The sequence below is a fragment of the Telopea speciosissima genome, chromosome 11 (genome assembly GCF_018873765.1).
Source record: "Telopea speciosissima isolate NSW1024214 ecotype Mountain lineage chromosome 11, Tspe_v1, whole genome shotgun sequence".
Lineage (NCBI taxonomy): Eukaryota > Viridiplantae > Streptophyta > Magnoliopsida > Proteales > Proteaceae > Telopea > Telopea speciosissima.
The window spans coordinates 51,208,677-51,225,204 of record NC_057926.1 but is presented as its reverse complement, the minus strand read 5'-3'; the positions used below and the strand labels follow the sequence as shown (position 1 = coordinate 51,225,204).

Sequence of the window (16,528 nt, the reverse complement as noted above, 5' to 3'; positions counted from 1 at the left end):
ACACGTATACAAGGAAAGCCACATGATCAAAGAAGAGTACTGCATAAAGATTATAAAAGGGCATGTACTTCCGACATTGCGTACATTTTTCCTATAAATAAATAGATGATTGAAAATGAACTAAGCCATAAAGAAGGAAGAATTCCTAGGAGGATTCCTTCTATGTTGGTGATGTGACCATATTAATTTGACTCATATGCCATTTTAATTTCCCAAACTCTATTGTTCATGGTCATCAATACCTTCCGAGTTTCAATCACAGGGTTTTGCTGCCCATGGTTAGGGATTCCTCCTTCATGGGTAAAGGGAATTGAAGCTCAGTCCATTGAAAATAGTAGAGAATGCCAATAACATGGAAGGGTATGTAACTCTAATTGAGTCTAAAATTTGATATGTAACTAATTCAAGCCATTTCCTAGATATCAAATAATTGATTTATTACATTACCCTTCCATGTTATACAACTATGTAAACCATTTAGATGCCATAGGGGACGTCGTTCATGCTGTCCAAGACTCATATCATTTTTTTAGGAGATATGTTTTCTAGTCTACATTCCAAGAAGCGGTTTTTATGCAAGACAGTTTAGAAAGGGCCTAATTTTGTGGACAGATAAAACCCATGGCACCTTATTAGGATTTTCATCCTCTCAAGTACCAGTGCACCACACTTAAGAATCCAATCCTAAAAACATGGCAGTGCCGCAATGGTATGTGTCTTTTTATCTTAAGAGTTGGGTGAACGATTGGATTCTTAAGTACAGTGCAGTGGGCTGCACTTGAGAGGATTAATTTCCCACTTTGTTAACATGTAAAGTGTCAACCTAAAATAGAATTTGCAAGTGTCAAATAAGACAACAATTAAAAAATAAATATATAGAACCTACCCTCGTGCCTCATGCCAATATGGGATTGCAAAACCCCTTGCCTAATTACGTCAGTTGTTTCGTATGACACAATTGACTAATAATTTTTGTACCTGAAGTTTGGGGATCCGACTCCTCTATTTTCACCTACCCGGTACTGCCGTGTGTCCTCACACACAAGCGCGGTGGAAAGTATCGCCTTACCCCCGCTCAAGCAAGGCGCTCGGGCAGGGGTAAGGCGGTACATTCTGCCTTGCTTGTGTATGAGGCACACAAGACAGTAGGGGCAGGCGGAAGTAGAGGTGTCGAATTGGAAATTTGGAACCTTCTGCATAACCTTTCTTTGTTCTCTACGCATCAGGAAGTGAGCTAGAATGAATCATTTGTACATATCGTGTAAGTAAATGTGAGAGGTAATCACTCGCCCTTTTTATTTTTATTAATATACCTCCTCCCTTTATAAATGGAAAAACTGGTACGTAGGTTATTCAAAGTTGAATACCTAGATTACGTTTTCATTAAGTTTTTGTCATATTATTTTTTAACATTAAATAATAAAAAATAAACGTGGTTTGTTAAGGTTCAGCCACGTACATGTAGCAAGAACAATCCTGCAATGGCCATAGCCCATAGCTATATAATGGATGCTCTCTTCATTTCTGTTTTACAATCTGAGACTGAAAGCAAATCAAATCATGGATTTGCTCCTCCAGTTCCTATCCATATTTGTTGGGTTATTGGCTTTAATTGTCTTCTTCAACCATCTATGGGTCGTCATGGTCACAAAGGGTAATAAGGCAGGGGAGGCACCAGAGCCACCCGGAGCATGGCCCATAATCGGCCACCTCCGTGAACTATCAACTTCTCAGTCTCTCTTTCGAACGCTTGCTACCATGGCTGAGAAGCACGGACCAGCCTTTATTGTCCGATTTGGTGTTCATCGAACACTTGTAATCAGTAACTGGGAATTAGCCAAGGAGTGCTTCACTACCAACGATAAGACCCTTGCAAGCCGTCCAAGAAGTGTTTTTGGTGACTACTTGTCTTATGATTACGCAATGATAGCGCTTACACCCTATGGATCCTATTGGCGCGAGATACGTAAGTTGTTTGTGCTGGAGCTACTCTCCAACCGCAGGCTTGAATCACTCAAACATATCAAATATGGAGAGATTGATAATTGTATGAAAGACTTACATGGGCTTTGGGTGAAGAACAACAAGAATCAAATTAAGGTTGAAATGAATCAATTGTTTCGTTATTTAACCATGAATGTTGTTCTCAAGATGGTTGTTGGAAAACGTTACTTTAGTGTGGTTGAAGTGGGAAAGGAGTACAATAAAGAGATCCAAAAGACTATAATTGAGTTCTTTAAATACGCTGGGGTCTCAGTTGCATCAGATGCCATTCCTTTTCTTAAATGGATGGATTTCAAAGGGTTGGAAATTAGGGCTATAAAGAGGATCGCCAAGGAGTTGGATGTGATTGCTGAGAGCTGGCTGCAAGAGCATCGACAGAAGAGGCAATTTGCAGAGAAGGCTGATGATCATGGTGATGGTGGGCGAGATTTCATGGATGTGATGTTGACGATCCTTGAGGAGGATTCTCAATTCCACGGTTACCACCGTGATACTGTTGTCAAGGCCACTACTACGGTAAGAGTTGATTCAAAAAAAAAATTTGAACTTTTGATGTTAGATATTTTCCTTTAAACCATTCCAATCCTAGTGAGATCTACTACAGTGATCACCTGGGAACTTTGCTCTGATACTAATTATTGTTCTTTTGAATCAAACATTTATCGTTACAATAAAATCAAATATTAGTCTTAACTTTTTTGATTAAAAAACGTTTGTCACCATATTAAAACAAATTGGTGGTAGTAAAGATGTAATTTTATTTTATTTTTATTTAAGATAGGAAGAATAGTCGGAGTTGACTATGCATGGATTTATATATCTTCTTATTTTTGTAATTATTTTTTCTTTTATTTAATCTGTAAAATAGAAAAATTCAAAGAAAATTATCTCTTGTAGCAATATTTACAAGAGATTATATCAAGTGTTGGCACTTGACACGTACGTGTAGATAAACATACGTATAGAGGATCCATTCTCTTTGTCCTTCTCATCCATTCCTTCCATCTTGAGAACTCTAGCTAGCTTCTCCTCCTTGGTTTGGCCTGAGACCAATATATTAGGCCCATAATTAATTGATATAATGTTTACATATTGGTCTTGATTTTGATCCCCGGTTGTGTAGGGAACAATTAAGTCCCAACCAAGATCAATCGGTTGACACCCCTACTTCTTCGTGCTAATATTTCCTTGTGATAGAGTCAAATCATGTTGGTATAAGCTTTTCTATTATAAAGTATTGAATTTGATTGCCATATCTGACATTGAAATTCATTGACTTTGATGTTTTATTTTAATATTTTTAAATTAGGATTGAGTTCCATGTCAGGCTACGTAGTGTACGCTAATGCTTCTATGTCTCTCTCTTCTCACAATATGGGGTATAGGTATGTCATTTCATTGAAGGGAGAAAAGAGATAAACACAGGGAGGTACACCGGCATCATTCTTTCTCCCTTATAAAAATAAATTAGGGAAAAAGGTGTCATGCTGCATGGAGCTCGCATGTAGATTCTAGACACAAGAAGGGCGAAATGACAACCCCCCTCTCCTTGAAATTAAAAATCCCACTCCTGTTGAATGCCCTCTGTACACTCTCATTGGCCCCATGTATATACGGATGATACATTTTTTATAATAATTCACGAATATTTTATTATGCGCGCAGACGTTGATCTTAGCTGCCACAGACACCACCGCGACATCCTAGAATTGTCATGGGCTCTTTCTTTGCTACTAAACAATAAACAAGTGCTCAAAAAGGCTCAAGAAGAAATAGACAAGCATGTGGGCAAGGATAGGAATGTGGATGAGAAAGACATTAATAACCTTCCATATCTCCATGCAATTGTTAAGGAAACACTCCGCCTATACCCTGTGGCTCCTCTCATGTTACCCCATGAAGCCATAGAAGATTGTAATGTTGGTGGTTTTAGAATCCCAGCAGGTACACGATTGCTAGTGAATGTTTGGAAAATACATCGAGATCCCAACATATGGGAAAACCCATTGCAATTTAATCCAGAAAGATTTCTAACAAACCATGCACATGTGGATGTCGTGGGTAAGAATTTTGAATTGATTCCCTTCGGGTCGGGTAGGAGATCTTGCCCGGGAATCTCACTGGCCCTTCAAACCATGCACATGATGCTTGCACGCTTGCTTCATGGGTTCGAGTTGAAGACACCTTTTGATGAACCCGTGGACATGACTGAAGGTACAGGTCTGACATTGTCCAAGGAAATGCCATTGGAAGTCCTCCTCAGTCTTCGACTCTCTTCCCATCTTTATGAGTAAAGTATTAATATTGCAGGGTGGTTAATTCATGAAGAAAGTGAAGTCTCTCCAGTCTCCACCAATGCTGTATTTTTTTTCTTTTGTTCTTTCTATCTGGTTCATGAAGATTCTCTTTTCTGCTCTGTGTGTATAAACATTATGATTTTATTTATCTTTGATGGTTATATGATCGGTTTGAGGTATCTTTGATCATTAAAAAAGGGTAATGGGGACTTTATTTTCTGGGACAGTAGTAAATTAATTACTATTTCTAAGCAAATCAAATTGTGATTAAATCTTTACCAAAAAACCAAAAAAAATTGTGATTCAAGATATCCCAAACCCATCAGCTTTGATATAAAGTCAATAGATTAACAGCGTCGTGCTAGGTCGGGTTGTAACCGGACGGATTAGGTTGGGCCTAGAATCAATCGGTTTGGTCGGATGTCTGGCAGGCTAAAACCACACACTGGGATCGCCCGCTTACTAAACGTGTCAGGCTTAAGCCCGACATGTTTAGTAAACGGGATGGGCCGGGCCGGGCTTTAACCGGGCCTAGCCTGGAATTGACACCCCCATCCTCAAGTGTTGGGTGGATAGTTGGATTCTCAAGTACAGTGCACTAGGCTGTGCACTACACTTGAGAGGATAACAATCTGGAATGCTCTTTCTAGAAATGGAGTCTTAGAGATTCATTTAGAAAATATTAAAACTTAAGAGTATATTTAAGAATCCAAAGGGGAAGTGATTATTCCATTTCCTTGGCTGCTATGTCAACTCTGCATGTCTGCAGTGGTTTGCAATCTTAAATATAGAACGGATGCTATTCTTCATCTTATCCTTAACAATCTGAGACTGAAAACAAATCATGGATTTGCTCCTCCAGTTCCTATCCTTAGCTATTGGGTGATTGGTTCTACTAGTCTTCAAGTTCAACCATCTATGGATCGTCGCAAAGGCAGGGGAGGCACCAGAACCACCCGGAGCATGGCCCATAATCGGCCACCTCCTTCAACTAACAACTCCTCAGCCTCTTTTCCAAACGCTTGCTTCCATGGCTGAGAAGCACAGACCAGCCATCAGCAACTGGGAATTGGCCAAGGACTGTGTTGCATCAAGAAATCGTCGAGCGATCCTGCGAGTGCCGTCACCTGCAAAAGGATCAAGGGGTCACCAGAGAGAACCGGTGTGGTTTCGGCTTAGGGCTCTCCGATGCCAGAGTGAGATCTCCTGAGCAAACAGATGAATAGAGATTATTCAAGATGGGTTGAGGGTGTGAGATACCTCCTCTTTTATAGCGGTGCATGGCAGAGTGGAGAGTCCCTAGTTGATGTGGAGTCTTCTTCGTAGATGGAAGAGTGAACCATGGTGTGGATAGAGTCCCTGAGTAGCAGGGCTCCTCCCTGGTTGGTTGTCTTCCCGTGAGACTTAGTGTCCCAGTAGGGTTGTCCTTCTTGATGGATAGATCCTTCTACGTGGGAGATAGGGTCCCTAGTGCTTGAGTCCATCTAGGTTACGCAAGTGATAGGTGAGGGCCCGGAGCCTTCGTGGTGGTGTGTATCTTGTTGGCGACGTGGTGGTCATGTAGTCCAGCCCGTACTTGCACCCTGTCGAGGTCCCAACTCTTCAATGGATAAGGCCTGAGGGGGAAGGATGTACAAGTCAACATTGGCCCAAGGGGGATGACACCCAAGTGTGGGTGACGCCCTAGTGGGTGGCGCCCAAGTGTGGGTGGCCCCCCAGTGGATCTCATGCGATCGGTGTCCGGGTGATCTCCCGCTGTTCTAGGACGCGTGGTATCTTCTGATAGGTTGGGATGATTTGTGGTTCATCAGACTGCTTCACTACAAACGATAAGGCCCTCGCAAGCCGTTCAAGAACTGCTTCTACTAATTACTTGTCATATGATTACGCAATGATAGGGTTAGCACCCTATGGATCCTATTGGCGTGAGATACGTAAGTTGTTAGTGCTGGAGCTACTCTCCAACCGTAGGCTTGAATCACTCAAACCCTTTTTTTTAACTCGAAGATTATCTGGGATCCGGCGGGAAAGTCCCTAAACTTTATTAGAAATCCTCATTAAAGCAAAGTAGAATGGGGGGGACTTGACCCGCCTTACCCCTGCCCAAGGATACAAGAAATCCTCTCGCCACTCCAAAGCAACCTGAAACCAAAGCCCCAAAAGGAAAACCAAAATAAACACATCAAATATGGAGAGATTCATAATTGTATGAAAGCCTTACATGGGATTTGGGTGAAGAACAATAGGAATCAAATTAAGGTTGAATTAAATCAATTGTTTCGTTATTTAACCATGAATGTGGTTCTCAAGATGGTTGTTGGAAAACGTTACTTTAGTGTGGTTGAAGTGGGAGAGGAGCACAAGTGTACAACGAAGAGATCCAAAGGATCCAAAAGACTATAATTGAGTTCTTTAAATACGTTGGGGTCTCAGTTGCATCAGATGCCATTCCTTTTCTTAAATGTATGGATTTCAGAGGGGTGGAAATTAGGGCTATGAAGAGGATCGCCAGGGAGTTGGATGTGATTGCTGAGAGCTGGCTTCAAGAGCATCTGCAGAGAAGGCTGATGATCATGGTGATGGCGGGCAAGACTTCATGGATTTGATGTTGACGATCTTTGAGGAGGATTCTCAATTTCAAGGTTACCACCGTAGTAGTGATACTGTTGTCAAGGCCACTACTACTGTAAAAGTGATTCAAAAATGGTAGATATTTTCCTTTTTTACCATTTTAATCCTAGTGAGATTTGCTATGCTGGTCATGTGTGATCTTGACTCTAATACCAATTGTTGTTCTTTATATCAAGCATCTATCCTTAATTATATTAAAACCAATAGATGGTAATGAATGTATACAACTTTATTTTTCTAAGCAGGATAGAGAGATTAGTCGGAACTGACTATGCATGGATTTATATATTTCCTTTTGTTTAATTATTGTTTTTCTTTCATTTTAATCAGTAAAATAGCAAAATTCAAAGAAAATTATCTCTGGTAACAAGATCTACAAGAGATAATGTGAGGTGTTGGCATCTGACACATTTGTGGAGAGATTCCATTCTCTTTATCCTCCTCATCCATCCCTTTCAAATCATGTTTGAATCAGCTCTTCTATTATCTAGTGTTGAATTTGATTACCATATGTGACATAGAGATTCATGGACTTTGATCTTTTGTTTTCATATTTTAAAAATGAGATTGAGCTCCCTACCAGGCTATGTAGTGTACACTAATGATTCTCTGTGTCAATCTCTCTCTCTCACAGTAAGGGGTAGTTACGTTATTTCATTAAAGGGAGGAGAGAGATAGACACAGGTAGGTGCTAGAATACACTACGTGGCCTGACATCCTTTCTTCTCCTTAATAAAATAAATCAAGGAAAAAGAAGGTTGCCAGGCTGTGCGAAGCTTGCGCCTAGACACAGTTAGGGCAAAATTACCTCCTCAATCCCCCTTGAAATGAAAAATATAACTCATGTTGAATGCCCTCATACACTCTCATTGGTCCCCACACTAGTGTAGGGGCCACACAGCTTGAAAACTTTCTTTTTTCCTTACAAGATTCTTGGAATAAGAACTCTATTGAGGAAACCTCTGCCTCCGGTGTTTTGAGGATGAGAGAAATAGACACATGAGAGTGTGGCGTACGACAGTACTCCGCAACAGAAAACCACTTCCCATCTATTATATATACAGTCCTGAATATTTTTGAATTGCTTGCGAAAAATATTTTCTCTCTCTCTCTCTCTCATGAAATACATTTGTAGAGACAATCCTATCTAATATGATAATTAACGACTATTCTATTATGCAGATGTTGATCTTAGCTGCCACAGACACCACCGCGACATCCTTGTCATGGGCTCTTTCTTTGCTACTGAACAATAAACAAGTGCTCAAAAAGTCTCAAGAAGAAATAGACAAGCAAGTCGGCAAGGATAGGAATGTGGATGAGAAAGACATTATTAACCTTCCATATCTCCATGCAATTGTTAAGGAAACACTCCGCCTATACCCTGTGGCTCCTCTTCTGTTACCCCATGAAGCCATAGAAGATTGTAAGGTTGGTGGCTTTAGAATCCCAACAGGGACAAGAGTGATAGTGAATGCTTGGAAAATACATCGAGACCCCAACATATGGGCAAACCCATTGGAATTTGAATTTTCCTCCTCTCAGGTTCCTGTTCGGTCAGGTTCATAGGTTCCTCTCATCAGGACGGTAGAAATGACGACATCATCCCACTAGATCAATGTGTTCGGGCAGGGGGTGCGATCGTCATTTTCGGCCCCTTATAAGAGGAATCTACAAACCTGATCGGGCAGGGAACCTGAGAGGAGTTAACTCCTTGGAATTTAATCCAGAAAGATTTCTAACAAGCCATGTAGATGTGGATGTCTTGGGTAAGAATTTTGAATTGATTCCATTCGGGTCGGGTAGGAGATCTTGCCCGGGAATCTCGTTTGCTCTTCAAACCATGCACATGATGCTTGCCCGCTTGCTTCATGGGTTCGTGTTGCAGATACCTTTTGATGAACCTGTGGACATGACTGAAGGTACAGGTCTGACATTGCCCAAGGAAATGCCATTGGAAGTCCTCCTCAGTCCTCGACTCTCTTCCCATCTTTATGAGTAAAGTATTATTGTAGGGTGGTTAACAAGTGATTCATGAAGAAAGTGAATTACTCTTTATAAATTATTATCTGGGACATTAGTAAACTAATTCCTATTTGTAAGTAAAACAAATTGTGATTAAAGATATCCCAAATCCATCAGCTTAGATATAATTTTTTTTTTTGGGTGAGAGCTTAGATATAATTAAAGTCAACAGATTAAAGGGTTTCCTTGTTTAAATAAGAAAAAGTTCAAGAATCATAGAGAACACATTACTATAGATAGTATGATTGTTAATCTATTAAGGGATTGATACCAAAAAACAATTCGGAGCAAGTAATTAATTTGGGATTAGTTAAATTCTTAGATGTTTTTTGTTAGTGAAAGTTTTCCTATTGATGTTATCGATTGCAACTGATTTCATATCATTTTTTTTTTTTTAAATTTTTGGGTGAATAAAATATATGTATTAAAAAAAGGAAAAGAAACACAGGGCAAGAGCCAAGAAGGTTAACTAAGAGAAAAGACCCAAGCAAATCAACACATAATGAAGCCACGTACAGCTTAATAGGGCCCAAGAAAAAAAGGGGGGGGGGGACCAAAGCAACTTGCAAAAATGGGGGATGCACCAAAATAGGGGAGGGGTAAAAACAACCATAAAAAAAGATGTTTATGATACAACAAAACTAGGGGGTGGGGAGAAAAATGGAGAGGTCCGACAAAGCGGCAAGATGCCTATCCCTTTGAGTGTCAGTGCAGGCAACACAATTATGAAGAATTTTATTTCTAATCTCAAAAGAGATTGTGTCCCAGCTCTCCTCAATGGTATGAGAGGAGGATGTTTGTCTTCTTTTGTTTCTTTCCTACCAGATATGATAAATCACTGCACTGAAAGCCAACTTTCCAAGAATGTCGTAGGGAGACACTTTGTTTATTTTAGTCTTGATTATATTTAAGCATTATTCAAGTTATGGCCATTTATTTATTATGTGGATACATTTGATTATTTTTTCTGTGTCTTTTTCTATAACTAAGGCATCGTGGTGTATTCACCTTCTTTTGTAACTCATGTATTTTTTTATACTAAATGCACTTTATTCTTGAGTAATGCCTCCTTTTGATCGAAGACTACCTCTTTTAGATTGAAGACTTATGCTAGTGATTTTTTATATTTCGAACCAGTCCTAATGGGCTTCTTTTGGTGAAGCAAATGCGTTTTGGGTAGACACCTATTGTTTATGAGACATTTTGAATTAGTTCCAAATTGAATTCTTCTGATCAAACCTGGAGCAATTTAGAAATTGGTATATTGATCACTACTGCATGTAATTTTTATACCACACTTTTATACTATATTGTCCAAGTCGGTAAGGTTACACGCTTTTTGACGTGATTAGTCCTATATCTTCTCATATGTGATGATCTGCACAATTGGATGTTTAAAGTCTCATTTGTTACCAAGATGTTTTGATTAGGGTGTATATTACTCCAATAAACAATATTATAATTAGGTCCACAGTCATCCATAAATATGCATACTAATTAAGGTGGGTCAAATAAAACCCAATAACCCAATATTGGATCACTTCCCAATATTGGACTGAACAGACTTACTCCCAACAATAGTTAAACACTTTACTAAATTGATTTGAAAACCAAAATAAGGAATATGTTAGGCCACGACAAAAAAAGGATGCACTGTAATCTCCCACTTGGACAACATACATCATTGATTTTAAATTTAAAATCATTTTATTAGAACAACACAAATGAGCAGTGTTGACATCTTAGGCTGCGTTTGGTAACGGTCTGAACAAAGAACGTCCATTCTTGACTAGAAACGTTCTTTTGCGTTCTTGGTCTAGAACAATGTTCTGAGACCGAAAATGACCGTTTGGTAACGGTCTCAAGAATGAGTTCAGAACGAAAATGGTGTTTGGTAAAACATGTTCTTTCAATTTTGATATTAATTACAATAATGCCATTTCCTTCTAAATTATACCAAGAAAATACTTGTAAAATCAGTTTCTCTCTTACCAACCTTAGCATAAAATTAAAATCTCTCATTAACATAACCAAAATAATTATAAAAATATGTCAAATTACAAAAATACCATTAATATTAGGTTATTATGTGGATTGGTGTCATAACTGACTATACTATGAATAGTTGAATAAAAAGGGTCTTGGTGGATTCGAACCACCATCCCCTTGGAACATGAGCATGTTCCAAGTGCTCTACCAATTTGAGCTAAAGACCCATTAATTAGAGATCCAAAACAAGTAGTGATGAAATGCCTCAGAGAAGTGACAGATCGTTCTCGAATATCAAGTATCCAAATCAAATCTGTTCAGGAATTGGTCTTAGCGAAATCACTCAAAGTACACATCTCCAACGCTCCGACCAAACGAATTGTGGAAGTTACATGGAGGCAGCCACCTTTTGGATGGTGGAAACTCAACATTGATGGCTCCTCGCTAGGGAACCCAGGATCTTCAAGGGCGGGGGGTCTCATTCGCAACCATCTTAGTGCTATGATTAGAGCTTTTGCTTCATATCAAGGCGTTGGAACTAATTTCAATGCAGAACTATCGGCCTTTTTTATAGGAATCAAAGAAGCACAAATGTTAAATGCAAACAGGCTATGGGTGGAGAGCGATTCTGCATCAGTGGTGACAGCAATTCTCTCTGCAAACCTACCATGGAACTTTCTACAGGAATGGTGGAAGGCACAAAAATTCCTTCAAACCATCCAATGGCGCATCACACATTGTTTCAGAGAAGGAAATGCTCCGGCAGATTCCCTAGCAAATCATGCTGCAAGATCAAGGCGAATCATCCCTGGGATGCATCTCCAAGCTTCATATTAAATGCTGTAAATTGGGAGGCGCTGGGCCGACCACACTACAGATTTTGACAGCACCATAGAATCATGCTGTAAATCTTAGAATTTTGTTTCCTATTTCTGAGACTTGAAAGGTTGAGTAGCAGCTAAGGGCTGTTGCCTCTATTGTAATTATCTTACTTTTTACTATCAATACATTGCTGACCATTAGCAAAAAAAAAAAAACTAGAGATCCAAAACAAAAATACAACAAAAAAAATCACAGTAGCATGAATCTTCACATGAGGAATGAAATGAGCAAAGGCCTAAAACAGAAATACAGCAAGAGAGTCGCAATGAAATGAATCTTTGCATGAGAAAGTTAACAAGCAAGATTTCCAAATAGGAATTCAGCAGGTGAGTTATGATCTCATCAAAATGGGAAATAAATAGAGTCAACATGAATGCATCTAACTTGAAAAAAAAAATAAAAAATGAAAATCCAGGAGGGAAGTTATGAATACATTCATTCACAAGAAGGAAAAGAGATCTCATCTTCCATATCTTCTCCAAAGCTATGCAGGTTTAAAGGCAGCAATTGTTCAAAGGGAAAGACCCTTGATTGATCTGTTATCATATAGATCTAACAAGGTCTATGCAGGTATGGAAGAATGAATAATCCATTTTGATCATGAGCACTAAACCACTCTTTTTGGTGTTCATTTGCAAAAATTCAGGAGAGGCATATACATTCATTATGCAGCAACCATGTACATCATTTACCAAACAGATTAATAGCATATAGAATATATAAATTTATCAAAACAAGTCCCTAATTTAGACTGTAAATCAGCTTTTGCCCATTTTGGTATAATAAAATCTACTCAATGAGTTATACAACAGGGGAAAAGGGTTGCTGTCCAATCTAAGAAGTAAACTAGCTAAAGTTATCATCAATCAAGGTGAAGACGAAGAAGACACACTACTTGATTCTGCTCAGTTTTAGCTGATCTATTATGCTTAGTTCTGTCCATTAACAGAGGAATCCCCTGTTTCTGTGGTTAATGTTTATTTAGACCCCCTAAGAAGGTTCTATATACTCACAGGATGTCCATTCAAACAAAGGTAAAGAGTATTTCAAGGTTAGTGATGTATGGAATAGTTTAAAAATCCAATGTTCATCCATATCTCTGATCAGTAAAAAAAAATTGAGAGAAGGGATGATCATGTTAAGTTAAAGTTTTAGCACCAATAACCATATTTACTTCAACAAAGCATCTTCAAATCAAGTTCTGGTTTTAATGCCAATGACACATGAAAATTAAGAAAATCTTAATTAAAGTAAGCCACAAATTAATCAACTTATAAATATCAAAATGTAGCATTTATCATATACAGGCATGAAAACAATCAAACAAATGCACCTACTCTGTTGGCAACCACCCATAATTAAGCAAGTTATTATTTTACATTTCTGAGATTCCAACAGCAGTGAACCAAAAAGGAATACATTCAGTGGGGACAAAAAAAGGAATTGAACAGAAAAGGCATCTCTCCCATTTCTTCAAACCAGACCACCCTTTTTCACTCCCAAATATTCAACAAATGTAAGAAAAAAACTCTCTCTCTTTCACTCACTTTCACTCATTTTCACTCAAAATGCAAACCCACCCCAACGCTGAAAAAGGCTAAATAGATCAATCCATTTAGAGAACGTAAGCATCACCTCATAAAAGCAACTAGAAAGAATGCAACCACCACTCCATCAACACAAACACATGATCCTACATATTGGGAGATACTATTAAATTTTAGATAATTCTTCTTTTCCAAAACCCAAACCAAAAAGGCAGACTTGACATGGGAAGTTACTGATACCCATTAGCCAAAATAGCTTCTAAACTTACTTCAACTCATCAAAGAATGTGAATGGATTCGAAATGGGCTGAACAGACTATTAACCGCCAAAAAATTTCCCGGCATGTACAATGCCATTCACCCCTATTTTCAACAGACAAAAGAAGGCATATATCCCCAAAAAAAAAAAAAAAAAAAAAGCAAAAGGTTCACCACAAGGTGCTCCAAAAATCCAAACTCACTACCAGCCCCTAGAAGTTCAGATAATTCAGAAAAACAAGAAGAAAATCAAGAACAAACTGTAGTAACAACAACTTGTTGTTGGGGGGGGGGGGACTACTTTATATCTACCAAAGGAAATCATCAAAAACACATTAGAAAACTAATAAATCTATCCCAACGTGCAGACCATTCTATCCATCCAAACAAAACCATCGAACTGAGACAAACTTCCAGATTAGAGCATTTTTTATGAAAATCCACATAATCCCTCATCTGTCTGAGGAATTCGCTTTACCCACTTCAGATCCGGAGGGCCCTCATGGAAGAAACCAAGCAATTCATCCACATTAAATTAAAACTAACCAAATAGATATTTATAACAAATACAAATTAAAAAAAAAAAAAAAAAATCAGAAAACAGCCCTAAAACCCTGCCCTAAGTTGATGGACAGATCTCTCTCAGATGGGGATCAATTCAGTTCAGAAAACAGCCCTAAAACAGACTTACCACAGGGGACCACAGGGTGTTAAATCAGCCAAATTGGATCAATCATCACAGAAATATCGACACAGAGATAGTGAGAGGGAGAGACAGAGACAGAGAGAGGAAAAGAGCGAGAGAACGACACAGAGACAGTGAGGGAGAGTATGAGAGGGAGAGAGACAGAGACAGAGAGAGGGAAAGAGCGAGAGAGAGATGGAGAGAGTGCAAGAGATAGAGAGGGAGGGAGAGAAACAGAGAGAGGGAAATAGCGCGTGAGGGAGGCAGAGCATGCGAGAGATAGAGAGGGAGAGAAAGCGAGAGAAAGTGAGAGATCTCACCTAAGGCTGCAGAGCAAGGAGTCCTCCCTTCGTCGTCTCCAAACTTGGTGCTAGCAGAGCGAGAGATATTTCGTGATTTGTCTCGAAAATCATGGGTTTTCTCTATCGCGAGTCGTTCTTGTTCTTTGCAGCTGAGACGGTCTGCAAAGAACGTTCTTTTGGTGCTCAAGACCTCTGGTTCGTTTTAAAATAATGAAAAAACGAACCGCAAAGCCAAACACTTTTTCATGTTTTTTTGTTCTTTTTGAACAAAAGAACTGTTCAGAACGCTGTTCTAAACGTTACCAAACGCACTCTAAGGCTGCGTTTGGTAACGGTCTAAACGAAGAACACCCGTTCTTGATTAGAAACGTTCTTTTGCGTTCTTGGTCTAGAACGGCATTCTGAGACCGAAAATGACCGTTTGGTAACGGTTTCAAGAACGGGTTCAGAACGAAAATGGTGTTTGGTAAAACCTGTTCTTTCAAATTTGATATTAATTTCAATAATGCCATTTCCTTCTAAATTATACCAAAAAATACTTGTAAAATCATTTTCTCTCTTACCAACCTTAGCATAAAATTAAAATATCTCATTAACAGAACCAAAATAATTATAAAAATATGTCAAATTAAAAAAAACCATTAATATTGGGTTTTTGTGTGGATTAGTGCTATAACTGACTATACTATGAACAGTTAAATAAAAAGGATCTTGGTGGATTCGAACCACCATCCCCTTGGAACATGAGCATGCTCATGTTCCAAATGCTCTACCAATTTGAGCTAAAGACCCATTAAGTAGAGATCCAAAACAGAAATACAACAAAAAAAAGTCACAGTAGCATGAATCTTCACATGAAGAATGAAATGAGCAAAGGTCTAAAACAGAAATACAGCAAGAGTGTCGCAATGAAATGAATCTTTGCAACAAGCAAGATTTCCAAATAGGAATTCAACAGGTGAGTTATGATCTCATCAAAATGGAAAATAAATAGAGTCAACATGAATGCATCTAACTTTAAAAAAAAAAAAAGGAAAAAGGAAAAAGGGAACCTCATGCTATTCTTTCATCACATAACAGGTATGTAATTCATGACTGAACTTTGTACTGCCTCAATCTCAATGAAGACCAATGGAAATAGGGAAGATAAATAAGAGGAAGGGAACCTCATGCTATTCTTTCATTATACCAGTAGTAATGATGTCAATATGGTAAGAATTGAACATTAATTCTTAATTAGTTTCTCCAAGAAATGGGGCGACTTTATGTTTAATAATATTTATTTTTTGGGGTCCAACAACTAATTTAATACTCTTCTTGCTTTTCACTATTGTAGGCTGGAATTCAGGTCAAACACATTGAGAAACTTGAAGAGTCATTAGGCGAATTCTGGGTGAACTTGGAATGGATGTCTTTGAGACCTTCAAGGACAAGGAGGGACAGTTCAAACAAGAATCAAGTGAAGACATAAGAGGACTGATGAGTTTATATGAAGCTTCACACCTTGGAATGGAAGGTGAAGACGAAGACGACACATACTTGTTGAAGCCAAGTACTTCTCTTAGTTTTAGCTGATCTATTCTGCTTAGTTCTGTCCATTAACAGAGGAATCCCCTGTTTCTGTGGTTAATGTTTATTTAGGCCCCCTAAGAAGGTTCTATATACTCACAGGATGTCCATTCAAATAAAGGTAAAGAGTATTTCAAGGTTAGTGATGTATGAAATAGTTTAAAAATCCAATGTTCATCCATATCTCTGATCAGTAAAAAAAAAATGAGAGAGAAGGGATGATCATGTTAAGTTAAAGTTTTAGCACCAATAACCATATTACTTCAACAAAACATCTTCAAATCAAGTTCTGGTTTTAATGCCAATGACACATGAAAATTAAGAAAATCTTAATTAAAG

At 38.5% G+C, this 16,528-nt stretch overlaps 2 protein-coding genes and 1 pseudogene across 2 annotated transcripts in view; 2 read left to right on the top strand and 1 right to left on the bottom strand.

Annotated features, from left to right (window-relative positions):
• The window catches only part of LOC122645799 (cytochrome P450 CYP82D47-like), a 51,496-nt gene that overhangs the window by 3,604 nt on the left and 31,364 nt on the right, over positions 1-16,528 (bottom strand). The window contains exon 4 of the mRNA XM_043839162.1: positions 33-36. The gene's annotated coding sequence lies outside the window, so the exon portion shown is untranslated. The remainder of the gene's footprint in view (positions 1-32; positions 37-16,528) is intronic.
• On the top strand, positions 1,556-4,298 carry LOC122645309 (annotated as a pseudogene).
• On the top strand, positions 6,594-8,934 carry LOC122645307 (xanthotoxin 5-hydroxylase CYP82C2-like). Its single transcript, XM_043838623.1, has 4 exons — positions 6,594-6,664; positions 6,778-6,877; positions 8,115-8,363; positions 8,821-8,934. The coding sequence occupies exons 1-4, from the start codon at positions 6,594-6,596 to the stop codon at positions 8,932-8,934; spliced, it is 534 nt and encodes a 177-aa protein (XP_043694558.1).